Consider the following 19,520-nt stretch of genomic DNA (forward strand, 5'->3'; position numbering starts at 1 on the left):
TAAAACGGAACCTTGAGGAACACTGAAATGTACAGTAGATTTATCAGAGGACAAACCATCCACAGAGACAAACTGATATCTTTCCGACAGTTAAGATCTAAACCAGGCCAGAACTTGTCCGTGTAGACCAATTTGGGTTTCCAATTTCTCCAAAAGAATGTGGAGATCGATGTTATCAAAAGCAGCACTAAGGTCTAGGAGCACAAGGACAGATGCAGAGCCTTGGTCTGACACCATTAAAAGGTAATTTACCACCTTCACAAGTGGAGTCTCAATGCTATGATGGGGTCTAAAATCAGACCTAAGTGTTTCGTATACATTGTGTGTCTTCAGGAATGCAGTTAGTTGCTGCGCAACTGCTTTTTAAATTTTTTGGGGAGGGGAATGGGAGATTCGATATAGGCCGATAGTTTTTTATATTCTCTGGGTCAAGGTTTGGCTTTTTCAAGAGAGGCTTTATTTACTGCCACTTTTAGTGAGTTTGGTACACATCCGGTGGATAGAGAGCCGATTATTATGTTCAACATAGGAGGGCCAAGCACAGGAAGCAGCTCTTTCAGTAGTTTAGTTGGAATAGGGTCCAGTATGCAGCTTGAAGGTTTAGAGGCCATGATTATTTTCATCAATGTGTCAAGAAATATAGTAATAAAAAACTTGAATGTCTCCCTTGATCCTAGGTCCTGGCAGTGTTTTGCAGACTCAGGACAACTGAGCTTTGGAGAAATAAACAGATTTAACGACGAGTCAGCCAGTACTTTGCTTTCTAATGATCATGATCTTTTCGTTAAAGAAGTTCATGAATTTATCACTGCTGAAGTGAAAGCCATCCGCTCTTGGGGAATGCTGCTTTTTAGTTCGCTTTGCGACAGTATCAAAAATACATTTTGGATTGTTCTTATTCTCCTAAATTAAGTTGGAAAAATAGGATGATCGAGCAGCAGTGAGGGCTCTTTGATACTGCACAGTACGGTATTTCCATGCTAATCGGAAGACTTCCAGTTTGGTGTAGCGCCATTTCCGTTCCAATGTTCCGCTTGCTTCAGGGCTCGGGTATTTTCTGTACACCAGGGAGCTAGTTTCTTATGACAAATGTTTTTTGTTTTTAGGGATGCGACTGCATCTAGGGTATTACTCAAGGTTAAATTTAGTTCCTCGGTAAGGTGGTTAATTGATTTTTGTCCTCTGATGTCCTTGGGTAGGTGGAGGGAGTCTGGAAGGGCATCTAGGAATCTTTGGGTTGTCTGAGAATTTATAGCACGGCTTTTGATGATCCTTGGTTGGGGTCTGAGCAGATTATTTGTTGCGATTGCAAGCGTAATAAAATGGTGGTCTGATAGTCCAGGATAACGAGGAAAAACTTTAAGATCCACAATATTTATTCCACAGGACAAAACTAGGTCCAGAGTATGACTGTGGCAGTGAGTAGGTCCGGAGACATGTTGGACAAAACCCACTGAGTCGATGATGGCTCCGAAAGCCTTTTAGAGTGGGTCTGTGGACAATCTTGTAATTTAGCATCTGCTTCATTCGACCACCTTTTTATAGACCGAGTTCATGGTGCTTCCTGCTTTAATTTCTGCTTGTAGGCAGGAATCAGGAGGTTAGAGTTGTGATCGGATTTACCAAATGGAGGATGAGGGAGAGCTTTGTACGCGTCTCTGTGTGTGGAGTACAGGTGATCTAGAATTTTTTTCCCCTCTGGTTGCACATTTAACATGTTGATAGAAATTTGGTAGAACTTACTTAAGTTTCCCTGCATTAAAGTCTCCGGCCACTTGGAGCGCCGCCTCTGTGTGAGTGGTTTCCTGTTTGCTTATTTCCTTATACAGCTGACTGAGTGCGGTCTTAGTGCCAGCATCTGTTTGTGGTGGTATATAAACAGTCACAAAAAGTATAGCTAAAAACTCTCTAGGCAAGTAGTGTGGCCTGGAATTTATCACAATATACTCTACTTCAGGCGAGCAAAATCTAGAGACTTCCTTAGATTTCGTGAACCAGCTGTTGTTTACAAATATGCACAGACCGCCCCCCTCGTTTTACCAGAGTGTGCTGTTCTATCCTGCCGGTGCAGCGTATATCCCGCTAGCTGAATATCCATGTCATCATTCAGCCACGATTCCGTGAAACATGGGATAGTACAGTTTTTGATGCAGATAAAGCGTTTGGGAAAACAGATAGAAATAATTACTACACGTGCGTATTACGTCACTTCTGTTTTGAGCCGACTTCTCCATCAGACAGAGCAGGGCACCTGGCACACGCCCCCAACATTCCGCCGGTGTAAAACATGCCTATAGGGGTGTACTCGTAATATTAATCGAACCTCCTCAAACCAGCACCTGCGCAGATTCGTGGCTCCCGTCCCGTTGTTCAATTGTTGTCTAATTCGGGTGGGTTGTTTGATTCCATTGGCTGTTAGCATCTACTACAGTTCCCGCCTCCAAAGACAGCGCGGAAGTGTGCCCTCCCCTGACAACGTTTTGGTGTTGTTGTCAACCAGCCACTTTAGTGCAGGTGAAAGGATACAACCCGAAGAAGACCTGAAACTTTTGAGTAGAGATGCACTGTACTCCTTTTCAGGTGTGTTTTCCGCCTGCCTTTCTGAATAATATCAAATTATTTGTAAATGTCAACTAGTTTATGAGTCTGAAGAGGTGGCTATCTGCAAAATGTCTCTATAGTTTTCTTCATAACTATGTAAAGCTAGATATCTAGCAGTTTCCACTTAAATTCAAATCATCATAAAGTTAGCTGGCTTGCTGAATTCGCACGTGGGAACATGGCAGACAATGACCGCAATTTAGTAAACTTTGATGTCTCGGCGGATGAAGATTTAACAGACACTGGCAGCTACACAGATGATGGAGATTCGTCATCCTGGGAAGAATTTGCAGATTACGTGCGTAGTGGGCCAATCCAGCCATACTTGTTCGAACCAATGGTCGGCGATACATCGCCACGGAGGAGAAGAGATTACGACACCGACGAGACCGAGGAAGAAGAACACGAGGAGCGGGTACCAGTCACCGACCCACCAAGGTAGTTCACCATAGTCTATCCAGCTTGTTTTGTTTAGGCTATATCTATCTTCTGATCAGTTCACTCTCCAAGTAGACTGGATTCCATGAACCGTTACATCAGGTTGGGTTCCTGGCTAGGCTACCAAATCCAGAGGAAAAATAAAGGGTGCATTTCAGTCCAACTTCCAAAGGGACTTCATCTCTTTTCCGATTGCCCTGAGCAGCAGATCTGTGTTCATTACGTCTTGTAAATGAAACCGTTTACAGTTCAAGAATCCAACAGAAGCAAACGAAACGGGAACTACCAGAATTTGTCCAATAGAAACTCTAGTTTCCGTTTCAAGGCGGTTGTTTGTTGCAAAACGTTTTGAAACAGTATGTTTAATGAATACACCCCCGGTCTTGACCCTCTGTATGTTGTACTGTAATATATAGTAATATATGCCATTTAGCTGACGCTTTTATCCAAAGCGACTTACAGTCATGTGTGCATACATTCTACGTATGGGTGGTCCCGGGAATCGAACCCACTACCCTGGCGTTACAAGCGCCATGCTCTACCAACTGAGCCACATAGGACCCCTACTGCCGCTGCCCAGGCTTTTTGTGGCACGCCATGTTTGCAGCTCTGATCTCTGGATGCACAAGAATGTTTTTAAATGTATGGTTCTGCAGACAGAGCTGGATTTGTGTGGCAGTGTCTATTAGATGCTTACCTGTGCTGTAGGAGCCACTGTTCAAGTCCCAATTTCAGCTCTCTCTCTAAACTAGTTCCTGGTAGTCATCCATCATTTTACGTACTAGAAAATACTCTAGTGGTTAGTCTCTTGATTAGAGTTTCTGTTCAATTAGTAAAATAAAAATGTAGGAAAGGAGATAAAGAAGCCAGGATTATTGACATGCACACAGCAATAGACTTTTCTTCCACAAGTGTACCATGCCTGTTTTGCCTTCAGCCAAAACATGCAAACCCAGACAACATTTATTTATCAGCAGATTATATTTTTGTTTGCATAGTATGTTTCTGCTTTTAAACCCCTACTTATCTTGCAGTTATCAAACAACAAACAAGTTTCGAGAAAGGAAAAAAGGAGCACTTTGTTTCCCTTTTATTATACTGTCACCTTCCAGTAATATGAACATAGGGTTGCTGGTTCAAGCCCCACTCGGGGTCTTCTTCCTCTCTCAATCACTACATAACTGTGAATTGATAATCCCAGCGGTCTCAGGCCTTTGTTGGAACTGGAAGCCCTGTTCACTTTGGTGGGATGACTTTTAAAGAAAGGAAATCATGTCTCACTTTGTTAATGTGTTCTTGAACCTCTTGGCTCCCCTAATTTTCTACAGGCCTGGTTTTAACAAAAACATCCTCACCTTACCATCATCTGCTACTATAACTGCACTGGAGATATTATCTAGCTGTCTAGCAGATCCATTTAACAGATAGAAGCAAAACATGTTGGACTGACATCATGAGCACATCCCATTTGTTACTGTATGTTTGAAACGTCACAGCTGTTCTTGTAGCTAATCATATGTCACGTTACTTGAACCGCAGTTGCTATCATCATATGAGGAAATAGCTAGCTTTACATTCAACACTGAATAATCGGTGAAGAATTGGCAAATATTCGGGTGAAATCGGAAGATTCAACTTCACAGGTAGGAGCTATCGAGTAAGTTAGTAAGTAACTAGCTAGCTAACTTCATACAGCTAATGGGAACGTTAGCTCAGGGCTAGCTCGCGAACTGCTTGCTAAAAGCTAACGCAGCTGTGAGCTACCTAGCTAACTTACTTGTCGTTTTTTTGTCAATATTCGTGTGAAATTGATTGGACCATCAGTTTTGTAGAGGTTCCATCTACAATTAATATGGATTTCCATCAAGTGAACGCTGACATGAACATGTTTTGTTTGACCATGTTTGCTTCAAGGCATGGATGTTAGCCAGTCAGCTAGTTTAGCTAGATAGCCATGGCAGCTTCCATGAGCGTTAACGTTAGACCACACAGTATCTTTGTTTAGGCAGTTGCTAGCTAACGTTAGAGTGAACTAGGTAACGACCCAATTTAAATTATATTAGCCACATTATACCATGGATATTGTTGAATACTCGTTTCTGATTGGCTTCAAGAGAATTTTAGACCGTACATTATTTTCCTATAACGCACGTTACATCAGCATGGTAGAATTCAATGGCCATTTTATACGTTTGAGCTGCTTTTTGATAGCAAAAGTCGAATTGAAAACAGTATTGAAATCGATTTTCCTAATAGCAAGCTAGGACTGATGGCTTGGTTAGCTTAACTAGTAACTCTGTTTGTTTCGTTACCAAGGCAACTACTACAGTAATATAGTTAACTTGCTTGCTACTTCAGTGGATGTGGCAAAAGTGTTAAAGGTGCACTATGCAGAAATAACTGTGCCATTTCCTGTTAGCTAACACTCTAATAGTTTGCCTAATTTAAGTTTAATGACACAACAGTTTCGAGAATCATTGTATCATCTAAATTGCTGTGAAATGTATTTTCCATAACCAAACATATTGTATTTTCAGCTGTTTGAAGCTGGTGTACTGAAACGAAAGTAAAAGATGAACAAAAAATACTTAAGAACGGAAGCATAGAACTAGCGCACATACAACATTTTTTACTGCATATACTTGCTTTCAATGAGAACGACAGATCTATAACTCACTTTTCTATGTGAATTTGATCAAACTCAGGGCTCTATGTGTTCTCAGGAAAATATTGCAACTCTGTGGAAGATTAGTTCCACTCCGCTAGCGCGTAGCCCCTCATTGATTATCCCTTACATAATGCTATACATGACAGCATTAATATGATACTCTATTCTATTGCCCCTGTCACTTTACACACAGGGTGAACGTAACCATGGAGGAACCGGGTGCTGATATAGAGGTGACTGTCAAAACTTTGGACTCCCAGAGCCGAAGTTACACTGTAGGCGGCCAGGTACGTTCTCATTTCCAATGGAGCACTTTAACAGTAGCCTTACATGTACTGGATATAGGCCTAATCTTCACACCAGTGTCTTTTTCTCAGTTGACAGTGAAAGAGTTCAAGGAGCACATTGCCACTTCAGTTGGAATTCCTGTGGACAAACAGAGGCTGATCTACCAGGGCCGAGTCCTGCAGGATGAGAAGACACTGACAGAGTACAGTGAGTAATGCTGTCTATGGAGCGGTCTGGAATCAATACAAAACGGCCACATGCTAATAAACATGAAATTAGTCCCGACAGTTTGATCTGGAGCAGCACACCACACAGCTGCAGCAAAGCGTCTGTCAACACAGAACAGAAATGCAGCAAACAGCCAGACATCTTTGTCTCAATCAAATTTATTTATAAAGCCCGTTTTTTTTATTTTTTACATCAGCCGATGTCACAAAGTGCTGTACAGAAACCCAGCCTAAAACCCCAAACCGCAAGCAATGCAGATGTAGAAGCACATTGTCTAAATGTGATATATAGAATAACTCTCTTATTCACTTATTCCATGACTTACAAGGCCAGTAATGCACAGATGTAAGCCTATTATACAACTGCACACCATCAGAACTCTTGCGTACCCATCATGTAATTGCTGTTTGGCTGCTATGCACATCACCTGATAGATTGATGGAGCACATGAATAGAGATGATATTCCTTGTTCTCTATTTCCTCTGTGTCTCAGACGTCGGTGGAAAAGTCATCCACTTGGTGGAGCGGGCCCCCCCTCAGCCCTCCCAGCCAGGCTCGGGGTCAGGGGTAGCGGAGGCCGGAGCGACGCCCTCCTCTACCACCTCCCAGGGAACGTCCCAAGTGCCCCCACAGGACCGCAACGCCAACAGCTATGTCATGCTGGGGACCTTCAACCTCCCGGTTAACGTCATGGACCCTCAGCAGATCCAGGTACAGCTTTTGTGTGTGTTTTGGATCAAATTTGTCATTGTTCCATGCTTTATAATGATATCCTGAGCGCCTGGTGTGGCTCAGTACTGATATCTAGCCTATACCGTCTACTACACTCTTCTTAGATGTCAGTCCAGCAAATGATGTCAGGCTTGGGAGAGAATGCAAGGAATGCCAGAGTCAGCACCAGCACCGGGGTAAGAAATCAAATATATGATTTATAACATAGATAAAAATCCATACATGAGGATGCCTACTATCTTTTTCTATACAGTTGAAGTCGTAAGTTTACATACACCTTAGCCAAATACATTTAAACTCAGTTTTTCACAATTCCTGACACTTAATCCTAGTAAAAATTCCCAGTCTTAGGTCAGTTAGGATCACCACTTTATTTTAAGAAAGTACAATGTCAGAATAATAGTAGAGAGAATTATTTATTTCAGATTTGATTTCTTTCATCACATTCCCAGTTGGTCAGTAGTTTACATACACTCAATTAGTATTTGGTAGCATTGCCTTTAAATGGTTTAACGTGAAAAATTTCAGGTAGCCTTCCACAAGCTTCCCACGATAAGTTGGGTGAATTTTGGCCCATTCCTCCTGACAGAGCTGGTGTAACTGAGTCAGGTTTGTAGGCCTTATAGCTCGCACACGCCTTTTCAGTTCTGCCCACAAATTTTCTATAGGATTGAGGTCAGGACTTTGATGGCCACTCCAATACCTTGACTTTAAGACATTTTGCCACAACTTTGGAAGTATGCTTTGGATCGTTGTCCATTTTGAAGACCCCATTTGCGACCAAGCTTTAACTTCCTGACTGATGTCTTGATGTTGCTTCAATATATCCACATATTGTTCCTTCCTCATGATGCCATCTATTATGTGCACTAGTCCCTCTTGCAGCAAAGCACCACCACATCATGATGCTGCCACCCCCGTGCTTCACGGTTGGGATGGTGTTCTTCGGCTTGCAAGCCTCCCCCTTTTTCCTCCAAACATAACGATGGTCATTATTGCCAAACAGTTCTATTTTTGTTCGTCAGACCAGAGGACATTTCTCCAAATAGTACGATCTTTGTCCCCATGTGCAGTTGCAAACCATAGTCTGGCTTTTTTATGACGGTTTTGAAGCAGTGGCTTCTTCCTTGCTGAGCAGTCTTTCAGGTTGTGTCGATATAGGACTCGTTTTACTGTGTATATAGATACTTTTTTTACCTGTTTCCTCCAGCATCTTCACAAGGTCCTTTGCTGTTCTTCTGGGATTGATTTGCACTTTTCGCACCAAAGTACGTTCATCTCTAGGAGATCGAACGCGTCTCCATTCCTGAGCGGTATGACGGCTGCGTGGTCCCATGGTGTTTATACTTGCATACTATTGTTTGTAGAGATGAACGTGGTACCTTCAGGCGTTTGGAAATTGCTCCCAAGGATGAACCAGACTTGTGGAGGTCTACACATTTTTTTTCTGAGGTCTTGCTTGACTGATTTATTTTGATTTTCCCATGATGTCAAGCAAAGAGGCAATGAGTTTGAAGGTAGGCCTTGAAGTACACCCACAGATACACCTCACCTTAAATGATGTCAATTAGCCTATCAGAAGCTTCTAAAGCCTTGTATTCATTTTCTGGAATTTTCCAAGCTGTTTAAAGGCACAGTCAACTTAGTGTATATAAACTTCTGACCCACTGGAATTGTGATACAGTGAATGGTAAGTGAAATAATCTGTCTATAAACAATTGTTGGAAAAATTACTTGATTCACGCACAAACTAGATGTCCTAACTTGACTTGCCAAAACTATAGTTTAACAAGAAATTTGTGGATTGGTTAAAAAACGAGTTTTAATGACTCCAACCTAAGTGTATGTAAACTTCCGACTTCATCTGTATATACAAAATGCTGTGAATAAACATGTTGAGTAGCTGTCAACTAATACTCTTGCTGTCACAGAGCAATGGTTCCATGAATGTGCACATTGATATGGACCAATCGGTTCAGAGTGAGCCCAGGCTGAGACTGCTATTGGCTGAGAACTTGCTGAGGGACACCAATGCTCTCATTGAGAGGATGGAGGTGAGGTTTTAAGTTATAAAGATTATAACAACTAGGAATACCCACCATATAGATCTAGTTTTTAATTAATAAACTGGCTCAAACGTGAAACATAAGTATTTGGACAATGTTATTTGAAAATATTCTAGGCAGTCTCAGGAAGCAGGTCTATTTGAGTTCGAAGTCATTCAATTAAGATGACTGCGCAACATCCTCCCCTTACCTGCTACCTTGTCACTCAATCTCAGGGTCAACCAAGCGGCACCACGGCCCAACCAGATTCTGCTGCTGCAGCACCTCCTCCCTCTTCCTCTTCCACTCCCTCTCCCTCCACCCAGCCCATGGACACGTCTCCACCTCCATCTACTACCCCTCCATCCTTCTCTTCCTCCACTCAAACAGAGGGAGCCGCTCAAGCTGGGCCCAAGTAAGACGTTATTGCTTTCTATCGCTGTCCTGCATGTGTTTAGATTTTTTTGCTCTATACTGAATTAAAAGGATGCTGGATGAATTACAAATGTATCACACTTGTTTTGGGCATTTAATGTGAAATAAGAAGAATAGGGCTTAATCCGGAACTTGAGACATGCACGCAAAATGTTTCACACAGAATCTGCCATTGACATCAACACAATGAAAGTTGACTTTAGACATTGGTTGCAGACGACACCATTCTGTATACTTCTGGCCCTTCTTTGGACACTGTTAACAAACCTCATGGCGAGCTTCAATACCATACAACACTCCTTCCGTGGCCTCCAACTACTCTTAAATGCTAGTAAAACTAAATGCATGCTCTTCAACCGATCGCATTCTGCACCCGCCCGCCTGACTAGCATCACTACTCTGGACAGTTCTGACTTAGGATATGTGGACAAATACCTAGGTGTCTGGTTAGACTGTAAACTCTCCTTCCAGACTCACATTAAGCACCTCCCAATCCAAAATTAAATATAGAATCGGCTTCCTATTTTGCAACAGCCTCCTTAACTCATGCTGCTAAACATACCCTTGTAAAACTGACTATCCTACCAATCCTCGACTTCGGCGATGTCATTTACAAAATAGCCTCCAACACTCTACTCAGCAAACTGGATGTAGTCTATCACCATGCCATGTTTTCTCACCCATGCCCCATACACTACCCACCACTGTGACCTGTATGCTCTCGTTGGCTGGCCCTCGCTTCATATTCGTCGCCAAACCCACTGGCTCCAGGTCATCTATAACTCTTTGCTAGGTGAAGCCAAGCCTTATGGCGCTTGTAACGCCAGGGTAGTGGGTTCGATTCCCGGGACCACCCATACGTAGAATGTATGCACACATGACTGTAAGTCGCTTTGGATAAAAGCGTCTGCTAAATGGCATATATTATTATCTCAGCTCACTGGTCACCATAGCAACACCCACCCGTAGCACACACTCCAGCAGGTATATTTCACTGGTCATCCCCAAAGCCAACTCTTACTTTGGCCGCCTTTCCTTCCAGTTCTCTGCTGCCAATGACTGGAACGAATTGCAAAAATCACTGAAACTGGAGACTTATTTCTCCCTCACTAACTTTAAGCATCAGCTGTCAGAGCAGATCACTGCACCTGTACACAGCCAATCTGTTATTTATTTTTGCACTACAGTATCTCTACTTGCACATCATCATCTGCACATCTATCACTCCAGTGTATAATTGCTAAATTGTAATTATTTCTCCACTATGGCCTATTTATTGCCTTACCTCCCTAATTCTACTACATTTGCACACACTCTATAGAGTTTTTCTGTTGTGTTATTGACTGTGCGTTTGTTTATCCCATGTGTAACTCTGTGTTGTTTTTGTCGCATTATCTTGGCCAGGTCGCAGTTGTAAATGAGAACTTCTCAACTGGCCTACCTGGTAAATTAACCTGTGATGCATGTAAATAAGGACAACTTCTCCCCTTGACAGTCACCCCAGCCCAGCAGAGCTGGTGGAGATGCTTTCAGAGCTGAGGAGGGTGGAGGAGAGACTTCAGCCATTCGTCCAGAGAACACACACTATCCTAGAGTCTGCTACCACCGCAGAATACGCCAACACCGTAAGCTTTTCACCGCTGCATTCCTCATAACTTAGTGCTTTGTGGCTAGGTACAATTCACACAAACGTCATGCGTGTTTGCTGTATTGCCTTGAATTGCAGTCGGACATCTTACAATACTTGTCACTTTCCCCGCAAGACTACCTGAATAAAATATCAAAACACACGTTCTCAGGAAATGTCTTAAGCCCTCTTCTTGTCACACACAGGAAAGAGAGGAGGACCAGCGGATTCTCAACCTGGTGGGCGAGGCCCTCCGTCTCCTGGGCAATGCCCTGGTTGCCCTTAGTGACCTGCGCTGCAACCTGCTGAGCCCCACCCCACGCCACCTACACGTGATCCGGCCAATGTCTCACTACACCTCCCCAGTGTCCATGCCTGGAGCCGTGCACCATCACATCCCGCTACATGTTAGTCGGTGTTGTATCCCCTTGTCAAACTTGTTTTGTTGCCACCTAGCAGACACTTACACCTATTACATTATTTCTGTCTTACGTACACTACCAGTCAAAAGTTTGGACACACCTACTCATTCAATGGTTTTTCTTTATTTTTACTATTTTTTACATTGCAGAATAATAGTGAAGACATCAAAACTATGAAATAACACAAATGGCATTATGTAGTAACCGAAAAAGTGTTAAACAAATAAAAAAATATTTTGTATTTGAGATTCTTCAAAGTAGCCACCCTTTGCTTTGATGACAGCTTTGCACACTTGGCATTCTCTCAATTAACAGGTGTGCCTTCTTAAAAGTTCATTTGTTGGGACACCTGTTAATTGAAATGCATTCCAGGTGACGACCTCATGAAACTGTCATCAAGGCAAAGGGTGGCTGTTTGAAGAATCTCAAATATAAAAAATATTTAGATTTTTAACACTTTTTTTTGGTTATTTCATGATTCCATATGTTATTTCATTTTGATGTCTTCATGATTATTCTACAATGTAGAAAATAGTCAAAAGAAAAACCCTTGAATGTGTAGGTGTTCTAAAACGTTTGACCAGTAGTGTATTTTAGTTACATTAGTTCGTGTAAACTTCATTTGATATCGTTTGCCAATGGAACACAGTATGTCAATTACATTTTGAAACTCATCTGCAGATGAACCTGGGAGCCACGGTCACGATGGCGTCCAATGGCAGACCAGCTACAGAGGAACAGGCCCAGCCCAGTCAGGCCGCAGGCCAATCGGACCAGCCAGGTCAGGGACAGACCTCCCCTTCACAGCCTCCTCCGTCCAATCAGCAGGCTGGACAGGGACAGCCCGGCCCCCGGGTCATCAGGATCAGCCACCAGACAATGCCGGTGGTCATGATGCAGATGAACACGGACGGTGTGTTGTCCCGTACCCGCCACTGATTGAATGCTTTACCACAACATGTCCATCCGTTTCTCATCCACAAATGGCCCATTGGAAGTGAATAGCTCTACCATTGCATTTATTCCCTATTGCCAAATGGTATTTTCTGAGAGAAAGTTTTCCTTCTTTGACCGATAGTCAAAGTACCGTACAGGTCCCTGTACTGCTCAAATCGATAGGTCTCGTTCAATTTTGGAAGGTTGTTTTTCTTTTATGTGCTTGTTAAACCAAAGTCCATTTGTTTCTACACACTGTTTACAGTTCAAACATTGTGTTTGTGTGTTTACAGACTCTGGTGTTCCTCAGGCAGCTGGACAGCCCAACGCTGCAGGAATGGGGCAGCCAGGTGAGTGTTGGTAACACTTCAACGTATCTCCGAAAAACTGGGGACTAGAGGAAAGCCCAATATACCTGAATCCAATATTCAAGGCACAAAGAAACCTTTTCTTATCCTTTCTCCCCAGGCTTCCAAATGCCTCCCGGTGTTCAGATGAACCCAGACTTCATGCAGTCCATCATGCAGCAGATCGCCCAGTACACAGAGGCTGTGGCTGCTGCCACCGGGGGCACCATCCCTGGCCAACCCCTCCAGCCTACCCCCCCTGGCTCCACCGCTACCTCTTCCACCACCACCACCACTGGCCCTAACACCCCCACCACCACCACTGGCCCTAACACCCCTGCCACCACCCCCACGGCCCCCCCCTCGCCTTCTCCTGGGGCACCCCAGGCCAGGGTGGTGTTTACTCGGCCCACCTTTGCCCCCAGGGTCCCTCCACCTGCCTTTGGCACGCGGGGGGCCACCATCAACCTTAGAGCTAGCGTGCCCCCCATGATGGGTCAGCAACCAGGACAGGTGAGCATGTTTGTGATAGGGGGTTTGGTGCAGGACTGAGGTTAATGGCTTGTAGAGTTCAGTCAAGTTTTGACAAGGAGTTGTCAGACTTGGAATTTCAGTCGGAGACTTTCATGTTTTGCTAGTCATTGTGGGCATTTTCCATCGACAGTACCAATTGTCTTATGCTGTAGTGCTCTGAAAGTCTTAATGGCATAGCCACGTTTGTATTATATGCTTATAGAAACTGTTGACCTATGACCTCTCCCCCACAGCCCTTCCCTCCTGCTGCCCTCAATCAGATGATCAGTGGACTGGTGGGACAACTCCTAATGCCTGGACAGATGGGTATGCTGTCTTTAGAATATACCATATACACCCCACCTCTCTAGACTCCTTTTTTGGGGTGGGTGGTTTTGCTTAGTGAACCATCACACTAAAAGTGAATCCTATGTGTTAAGTGTACTATAAGCCCATTGTAATTTCTTTCCTCTCTTCCTTTCCCCTCAGCTGGTCAAACAGCCACCACCTCTGCCTCTCATACCTTCTCCTCAGCTTCTCATACCTTCTCCTCATCCTCCTCCAACTCTTCTTCTTCCTCCTCTGGCCCTATCCCCACCCCTGCTCCTGCTCCTAGCACCACTGTTCCCCCAGGCCAGTCCGGAGCCATCCCCACCATGCCCCAGGGAGCTCCCCCTGAGCTGGCCCAGCTCCTGGGCTCTCTCCTGGGGACAGCGGGGACAGTTCCTGGGGCCATGGGACCCTCCATCACTGTGACCATGCCTGGAGTGCCTGCCTTCGTCCAGGGAGTGTCTGACTTCATGCAGGTCAGTGTCTGGATCGAGTTTGTTCCAAGTGTATTTTGTGGATTAGGACACATAGCCGTAGTGCCTGTTAGAACCGAATGTTTGAAACCAAGATGACATCATCCTCCAGTTAACTGACGTGTACCAAAATACCATAATGGTTTCTTAACTACATATCTTTCATATGATACATTTTATTTTCTCGCTGTCCATCATCTCACTCTTTATCTCAGGCCTCCGGACCAGTCTTCCCACCACCCCCCAACGGTGCCCAACAGCCCCTTGCCTCTGACACCCCCACCCTTCCACCCGGGACCACCCCTAACCCTCCCACGGGGGATGGTGCCGGGGCCCAGGGAGAGGCCCTGAATCCGGAGTTGTTCACTGGGATTGTACAGGGGGTCCTGTCTACCATGATGGGCTCCCTGGGCTCTCCTCAGAGCAACACTGAGAGCATCGCCCAGTTCATTCAGAGGCTCTCCGAGACCAGCAACATCTTCACACCCGGCACAGGGGACGCCATGGGTAAGAGTTCCTGTCTTGTTTGCTTTATTTTTTCTTTCTTCCCTTTTTTTCTAGTTTCCCTCTTTCCCTTTTTCTTGTACCTTGCTCTCTCTTTCTGTCTATGAAGTGTAATCTCTTTCTCCCATGCTCTCTCTTCCTCAATGTTTTTGTTTCATGTCCACACATTTTGTCTCTATTCCCTGAGGTTTCTTTGGAGATCTACTGACCCTAGTGTGTCAGAACTTCTCCATGGTGGATCTGGTCTTGCTGCTCCACGGACAGAACCAGCCCCTGGGCCGCATCCAGACCCAGCTGTCTCAGTTCTTCACCCAGCATTACCTCAACGGGAGCGAGCCCACCGACCACAATGTCGCTGTGAGTGTGCCACCGTCTATATAACCGCCTCTATCTGGGATGTTACTGTCACCTGTCATTACTGTTATGCGTCCATTACGGTCACCTGTTATTAGTGTCACTGCACATGGGGCTAGATGAGCTACTTGATTGATGAGTCTCATTATCTCTCCTGCTTTGGTTCTTTCACTGTGATCATAGGCTGCTGCTGATGGTCTCATCAATGAACTTGAGGAGTACATTACCGAGAGCTTTGTAAGTACCGTAGTTCACTTGGGCTGCCCCCTTTTATAGTCAGTGGTCTTCAAATTGCTCAATAATATCAGTCACTTTTTAAATTCTCCCTGTGGCCAGTTGGTCAGAGGTGAATCTATCCCTCATATTTCTCTCTTTGTCTTGGTCCTTTAGTCTTCAGTGGCAGTGTTGGAGGGTGTCAACGTCACTCAGACCAACCTTTCCTTCTTCAGGCGGCAGTTAACGCGTATCGCCACACACATACTCCGCTGCACAGGTAACATTGTCTTTATTGTGCCAAATTGGCGCAATTCATCAGACCTGGCCTATGAATGTCAGTGCTTTTGTCACTTATTCCTGTGTTTTCACCTCCTGCAGACAACACATTTGGGCCGCAGCTGCTGCAGATGTGCAACCAGGGGCTGTTTGAGTGTCTGGCCCTCAACCTGTACTGTCTGAGAGGAGAGCAGAGTGCCCTCACTTCTGTCATCAACCACCGCATAGTCAGTACACGCACTCAATGTTCCTTATGACATGATATACAACCTACAACTCAATGTCTATTCTCCTTCCCTCCCGTTTGTCTCTGTCAGATGATTTATAATACTCTTTCTATAGATTAGAAAAAAATAGCTAAATGGATAATGACCAGACTGAAATCTGGTCAGTAGGTTGTGATTGACCCCCTCTCCCGTTACAGAGGACGTTGTCGACTGACATGAACCCCAGCCTGGTGAACTGGCTGACCAGTATGATGACCATGAGGCTGCAGGTCATCCTGGAGCACATCCCCGTCACAGAGGACCAGATACTGCATTATGCCGTCCACACACAGCAGGTAATTACACACACACACCATCTCTCAAACAGGTCATAATGTTTTTGTTTTTTTAAGCACACCGTTAGTGTTCTAGAAGGCTCATTTACTAGACTACTATCTAACAATGCACATGGATACCATCATTTTCTAATCAAGTGTCCGTTACGATAATTGTCATAGATTCCATTACCAGATTCCACTCAAGCAATATATGTTACATGGTTTCTTTCCAAGGGGGAGGCTTCTAATGCACAGGAGCCTCAACGTGCCCAGATCATAGAGGTGAGTGTTTCAAAATGTATTTGTAAGATTCATTTTGTTGTCCTCAATATACCTTGGTGTGTTGTCTCTTTTAGTTCCTCACCATAACTCTCTTTTCTCTATCCCACCTTAGATGGAGGACACTCACTCCCCAGCCCCGGCCACCACAGCTGAGGAAGCCATGGCGTCGTCACAGGAGACTAGGGCAGAGCCTAGGGAAACTGGAGCCACCGGAGGGGCTGCGCCATTGGGTGGCGCCATGGCAGCAGCTGAAGCCAGCGGGAGGGAGGAGTCTGGTAGAGAGGCCTGGGCTGCTGCCGTCCCTGCTGTAAGATCACTGTTCAGCTCTCTCCCACTACTTGTCCAATTCTTCTCTCGTCCACTTTAGTTGCTTTGCCATTCTCTGTCTTCCACATTATGTTTTCTCCGTTTTACATACAAGCTTCTAGTTGAATTTATACTGAATTTTTTGCAAACCTTTCGTTGACTTGTAGTTCGGATTCTTGGGAGAAAGAAAATGATCCAACAATGGAAGTGTAATCGCCTAATCAGAGCTGCATCCAAACCCATTCGTCTTAAAATCCAATGTGCAGTTATATGGTTCTCGATAGTGAGTTTAACTGTCTGTCATTCTGATCATGTCTGTCTCTGTGTGATAGGAGTGGGTACCGATCATCAGACATGACCTGATCACCCAGAGGAAGATGAAGGCCCAGCCTCCCATGTCTGACGCCTATTTACATGGGATGCCTGCCAAACGCAGGAAGGTAAATAGATTGCCTGTGCATGAAACTAACTTATGTACAAAAGACAAGCCCTGATCTCACTAGTCTTCCGTTTATAGGAGGCATCCTGCAAGCTTTGTTGGCAGACTGATTCCTGGCTGTAGCTGTAGTTGACCCTCCATGGCTAAAACATGGGAGCCTTGCTGTATCAGGGCTAACGTAAACTCTGATCACATTGTAGTATCGGCATGCTATGTTCAACATCTGAGTGCGAGGGCTTATTCTTGTACTAAGTTGGATTGGCGTATGACCAGGGTGTGTGTTTTCAGACAGGACAGGGGGACGGCGCTCTTCTCTCCCTCTCCGACGCAGTGAGCAGGGCTGCAAGGACGGCCGAAGTCAGGCCAGTCACTTCCCCAGACCACCTGCAGGAGGAGCTTGACAGCCCTGAGCTCCAGGAGGCATATTCAGAGCAGGTAGAGTCCTCCACTAACACTCACTGACAGAAAAACAAGCTGTTCCATCATTCCATGGCTTCTCCTAATATTACAGATGTCACACATTGACACGATTGTAAATGGTCATTAGGGAGCTGCCACTGACGGTTATATGCCGTGGTGGAAAAAGTACCCATTTTCTAGTCAGGATACCTTAATAGAAAAGGACTCAAGTAAAAGTCACCCAGTAAAATACTACTCAAGTATCAAAAGTAAATTCCTTGTAAATTTGGCAAACCAGATGGCACTGTTTGTTCTTCATTTGTGGATATTCAGGGGCACTCTGACACCCAGACATAATTTACAAACAAAGCATGTGTTTAGTGAGTCCACCAGATCAGAGGCAATAGAGATGACCAGGGATGTTCTCTTGATAAGTGTGTGAATTGGACAATGTCTGTCCTGCTAAGCATTCAAAAAGTACATTTTCTTTAGGAATGTAGTGAAGTAAAAGTTAACTATAAATTGTAAAGCAAACTAAAGCATTTTGCACCACTGGTTGTGATTTTCAATATTGAACGATGATTCATTTAATGTTGAACGACCCTTTTTGTAATTGCCACCTTTGTCCTCTGTATCAGGTGAAGAAAGACATAAAGAAGCGAGTGAGAGAGGACCCGGACTTCAGCTCTCAGCAGTTCCCCAGCACACACAGAGCTTTTTCATCAGACTCATAACCTAACCACAACTTGTTTTGCAACCTGATGAAACTTTACACATAACCAACCTGTACACATCCTCACCATCCTTTACTTTTGGATTGCTCAGTATCACAACTGAATGCAGTTAAGCCTAAATCAAATGTATTTATAAACGCCCTTCTTACATCAGCTGATATCTCAGTGCTGTACAGAAACCCAGCCTAAAACCCCAAGCAATGCAGGTGTAGAAGCACGGTGGCTAGGGAAAAACTCCCTAGAAAAAGGCCAGAACCTAGGAAAATCAGGTACCTACCAATTTTTTTGTTGTACCAGACACATCTCCTTTTGACTAAATTACTGACTGATTTATTTTTCCAGTGCCTATTTTTTTCCCCCACCCTCCTGGTGATGGAACACACCTGATTTGACAAGTTTGTCCTTATTTTATGGATGACTTACATTTGACCTTATATCTGCAATGCTGTTTTGTTTAATCATGTTAATATTATCCTGCCTATATATCTTACCTGTTGTGTTTTTCATTAGCTTCCTTGAAAATAAAAATGGCTTATTTTCAAGAGTATGCTTTCATGGGATGAAAATGTGTGCTCAATAAATAACTTGGTGTTTAATGGTGCTTATGGAAAAACAAGTACCAGCCTTTCAGTTGTCTAGGGCAGTGGTCACCAACCTTTGCAATCAAAAAGCAAGCAGAGCCACCAGACTTTTATTACATTACCTTCATAAAAACAGTTCTGTAAGAATGAGGTTTGTGCAGTAGGCCTAATACATCACAGCATATTGGCTATATTTAACCTTATTTTAACTAGGCAAGTCAGTTAGAAACAATGACTGCCTAGCCCAGCCAAACCCAGACGACACTCCCCTGACAATATTGTTTCTCAGACCAGATATTTCATTTGAGCTTTGAATACAAAATAGATTGGGGTAGCAATTGGAAGGCACAGCTCAGCATACATTAAAATAACTTTTATATTTTACTGGGCTAATTGTAATGGTGCTTTCAAGTCGGAGGTTTAGAATTGCCCGTTTGAAATATTTGGGGGTTTCGAGATGGATGACCGTTCTAAACGATCTTTCCCAGTCGGATCTAGTTCTTCCCATGATTTCCCAATTGTCTTGGACGCACTGAAGTCGGAGATTTAAGTTGTTTTGAACATGGCATTAGTCTCAGCTGAGGGAGAGCACAGCAGCTGGTGCGCCTCACTTTCCCTGCTATCTCCTTCCTTTCCTCCACTGACACAGTCTTACACCTGATGGCGAAACGCAGTCGCACCACATCTAACTCGTGCACAAATTCGTGTTGTTCCTTTAACCGGAGAAGGTTGAATATTAAAAATAGACCTAATAAATACAGCGGGAGTGAAAGCTTGGATAAGCGCGTTTTGTTTTGCAAG

General features: G+C 44.1%; 1 protein-coding gene across 4 annotated transcripts; it reads left to right on the top strand.

Moving 5' to 3' along the window:
• Positions 1–2,277: 2,277 nt before the first annotated feature.
• LOC118367413 (large proline-rich protein BAG6-like) lies at positions 2,278–18,685 on the top strand. Of its 4 annotated transcripts, none has more exons than XM_035750866.2 (25): positions 2,278–3,039; positions 5,901–5,994; positions 6,085–6,202; positions 6,718–6,935; positions 7,061–7,132; positions 8,888–9,010; positions 9,238–9,416; positions 10,932–11,061; positions 11,270–11,470; positions 12,167–12,266; positions 12,715–12,771; positions 12,890–13,281; positions 13,536–13,608; positions 13,771–14,087; positions 14,300–14,591; positions 14,776–14,945; positions 15,126–15,179; positions 15,333–15,435; positions 15,537–15,661; positions 15,859–15,996; positions 16,213–16,260; positions 16,373–16,567; positions 16,899–17,006; positions 17,294–17,440; positions 18,043–18,685. In XM_035750866.2, the coding sequence occupies exons 1-25, from the start codon at positions 2,780–2,782 to the stop codon at positions 18,136–18,138; spliced, it is 3,810 nt and encodes a 1,269-aa protein (XP_035606759.1). In that variant the 5' UTR covers positions 2,278–2,779; the 3' UTR covers positions 18,139–18,685. The 4 variants fall into 4 exon arrangements, with proteins under 4 accessions (XP_035606759.1, XP_035606758.1, XP_035606760.1 ...); XM_035750865.2 differs by having other exon boundaries at positions 2,281–3,039; positions 12,167–12,398; XM_035750867.2 differs by lacking the exon at positions 2,278–3,039 and adding an exon at positions 4,515–4,682 and having other exon boundaries at positions 12,167–12,398.
• The last annotated feature ends 835 nt before the right edge of the window (positions 18,686–19,520 follow it).

This window comes from Oncorhynchus keta, chromosome 34, assembly GCF_023373465.1.
Source record: "Oncorhynchus keta strain PuntledgeMale-10-30-2019 chromosome 34, Oket_V2, whole genome shotgun sequence".
Taxonomy (NCBI): domain Eukaryota; kingdom Metazoa; phylum Chordata; class Actinopteri; order Salmoniformes; family Salmonidae; genus Oncorhynchus; species Oncorhynchus keta.

What these genes read in the sequence shown, in the direction of transcription:
- LOC118367413 (XM_035750865.2), top strand. Translation starts at nt 2,780, where the DNA reads ATGGCAGACAATGACCGCAATTTAGTAAACTTTGATGTCTCGGCGGAT. An exon ending in CCACCGACCACAATGTCGCT is followed by an intron (nt 14,946 to 15,125) that starts GTGAGTGTGCCA and finishes CTGTGATCATAG; the next exon opens with GCTGCTGCTGATGGTCTCAT. An exon ending in AGGAGGCATATTCAGAGCAG is followed by an intron (nt 17,441 to 18,042) that starts GTAGAGTCCTCC and finishes CCTCTGTATCAG; the next exon opens with GTGAAGAAAGACATAAAGAA.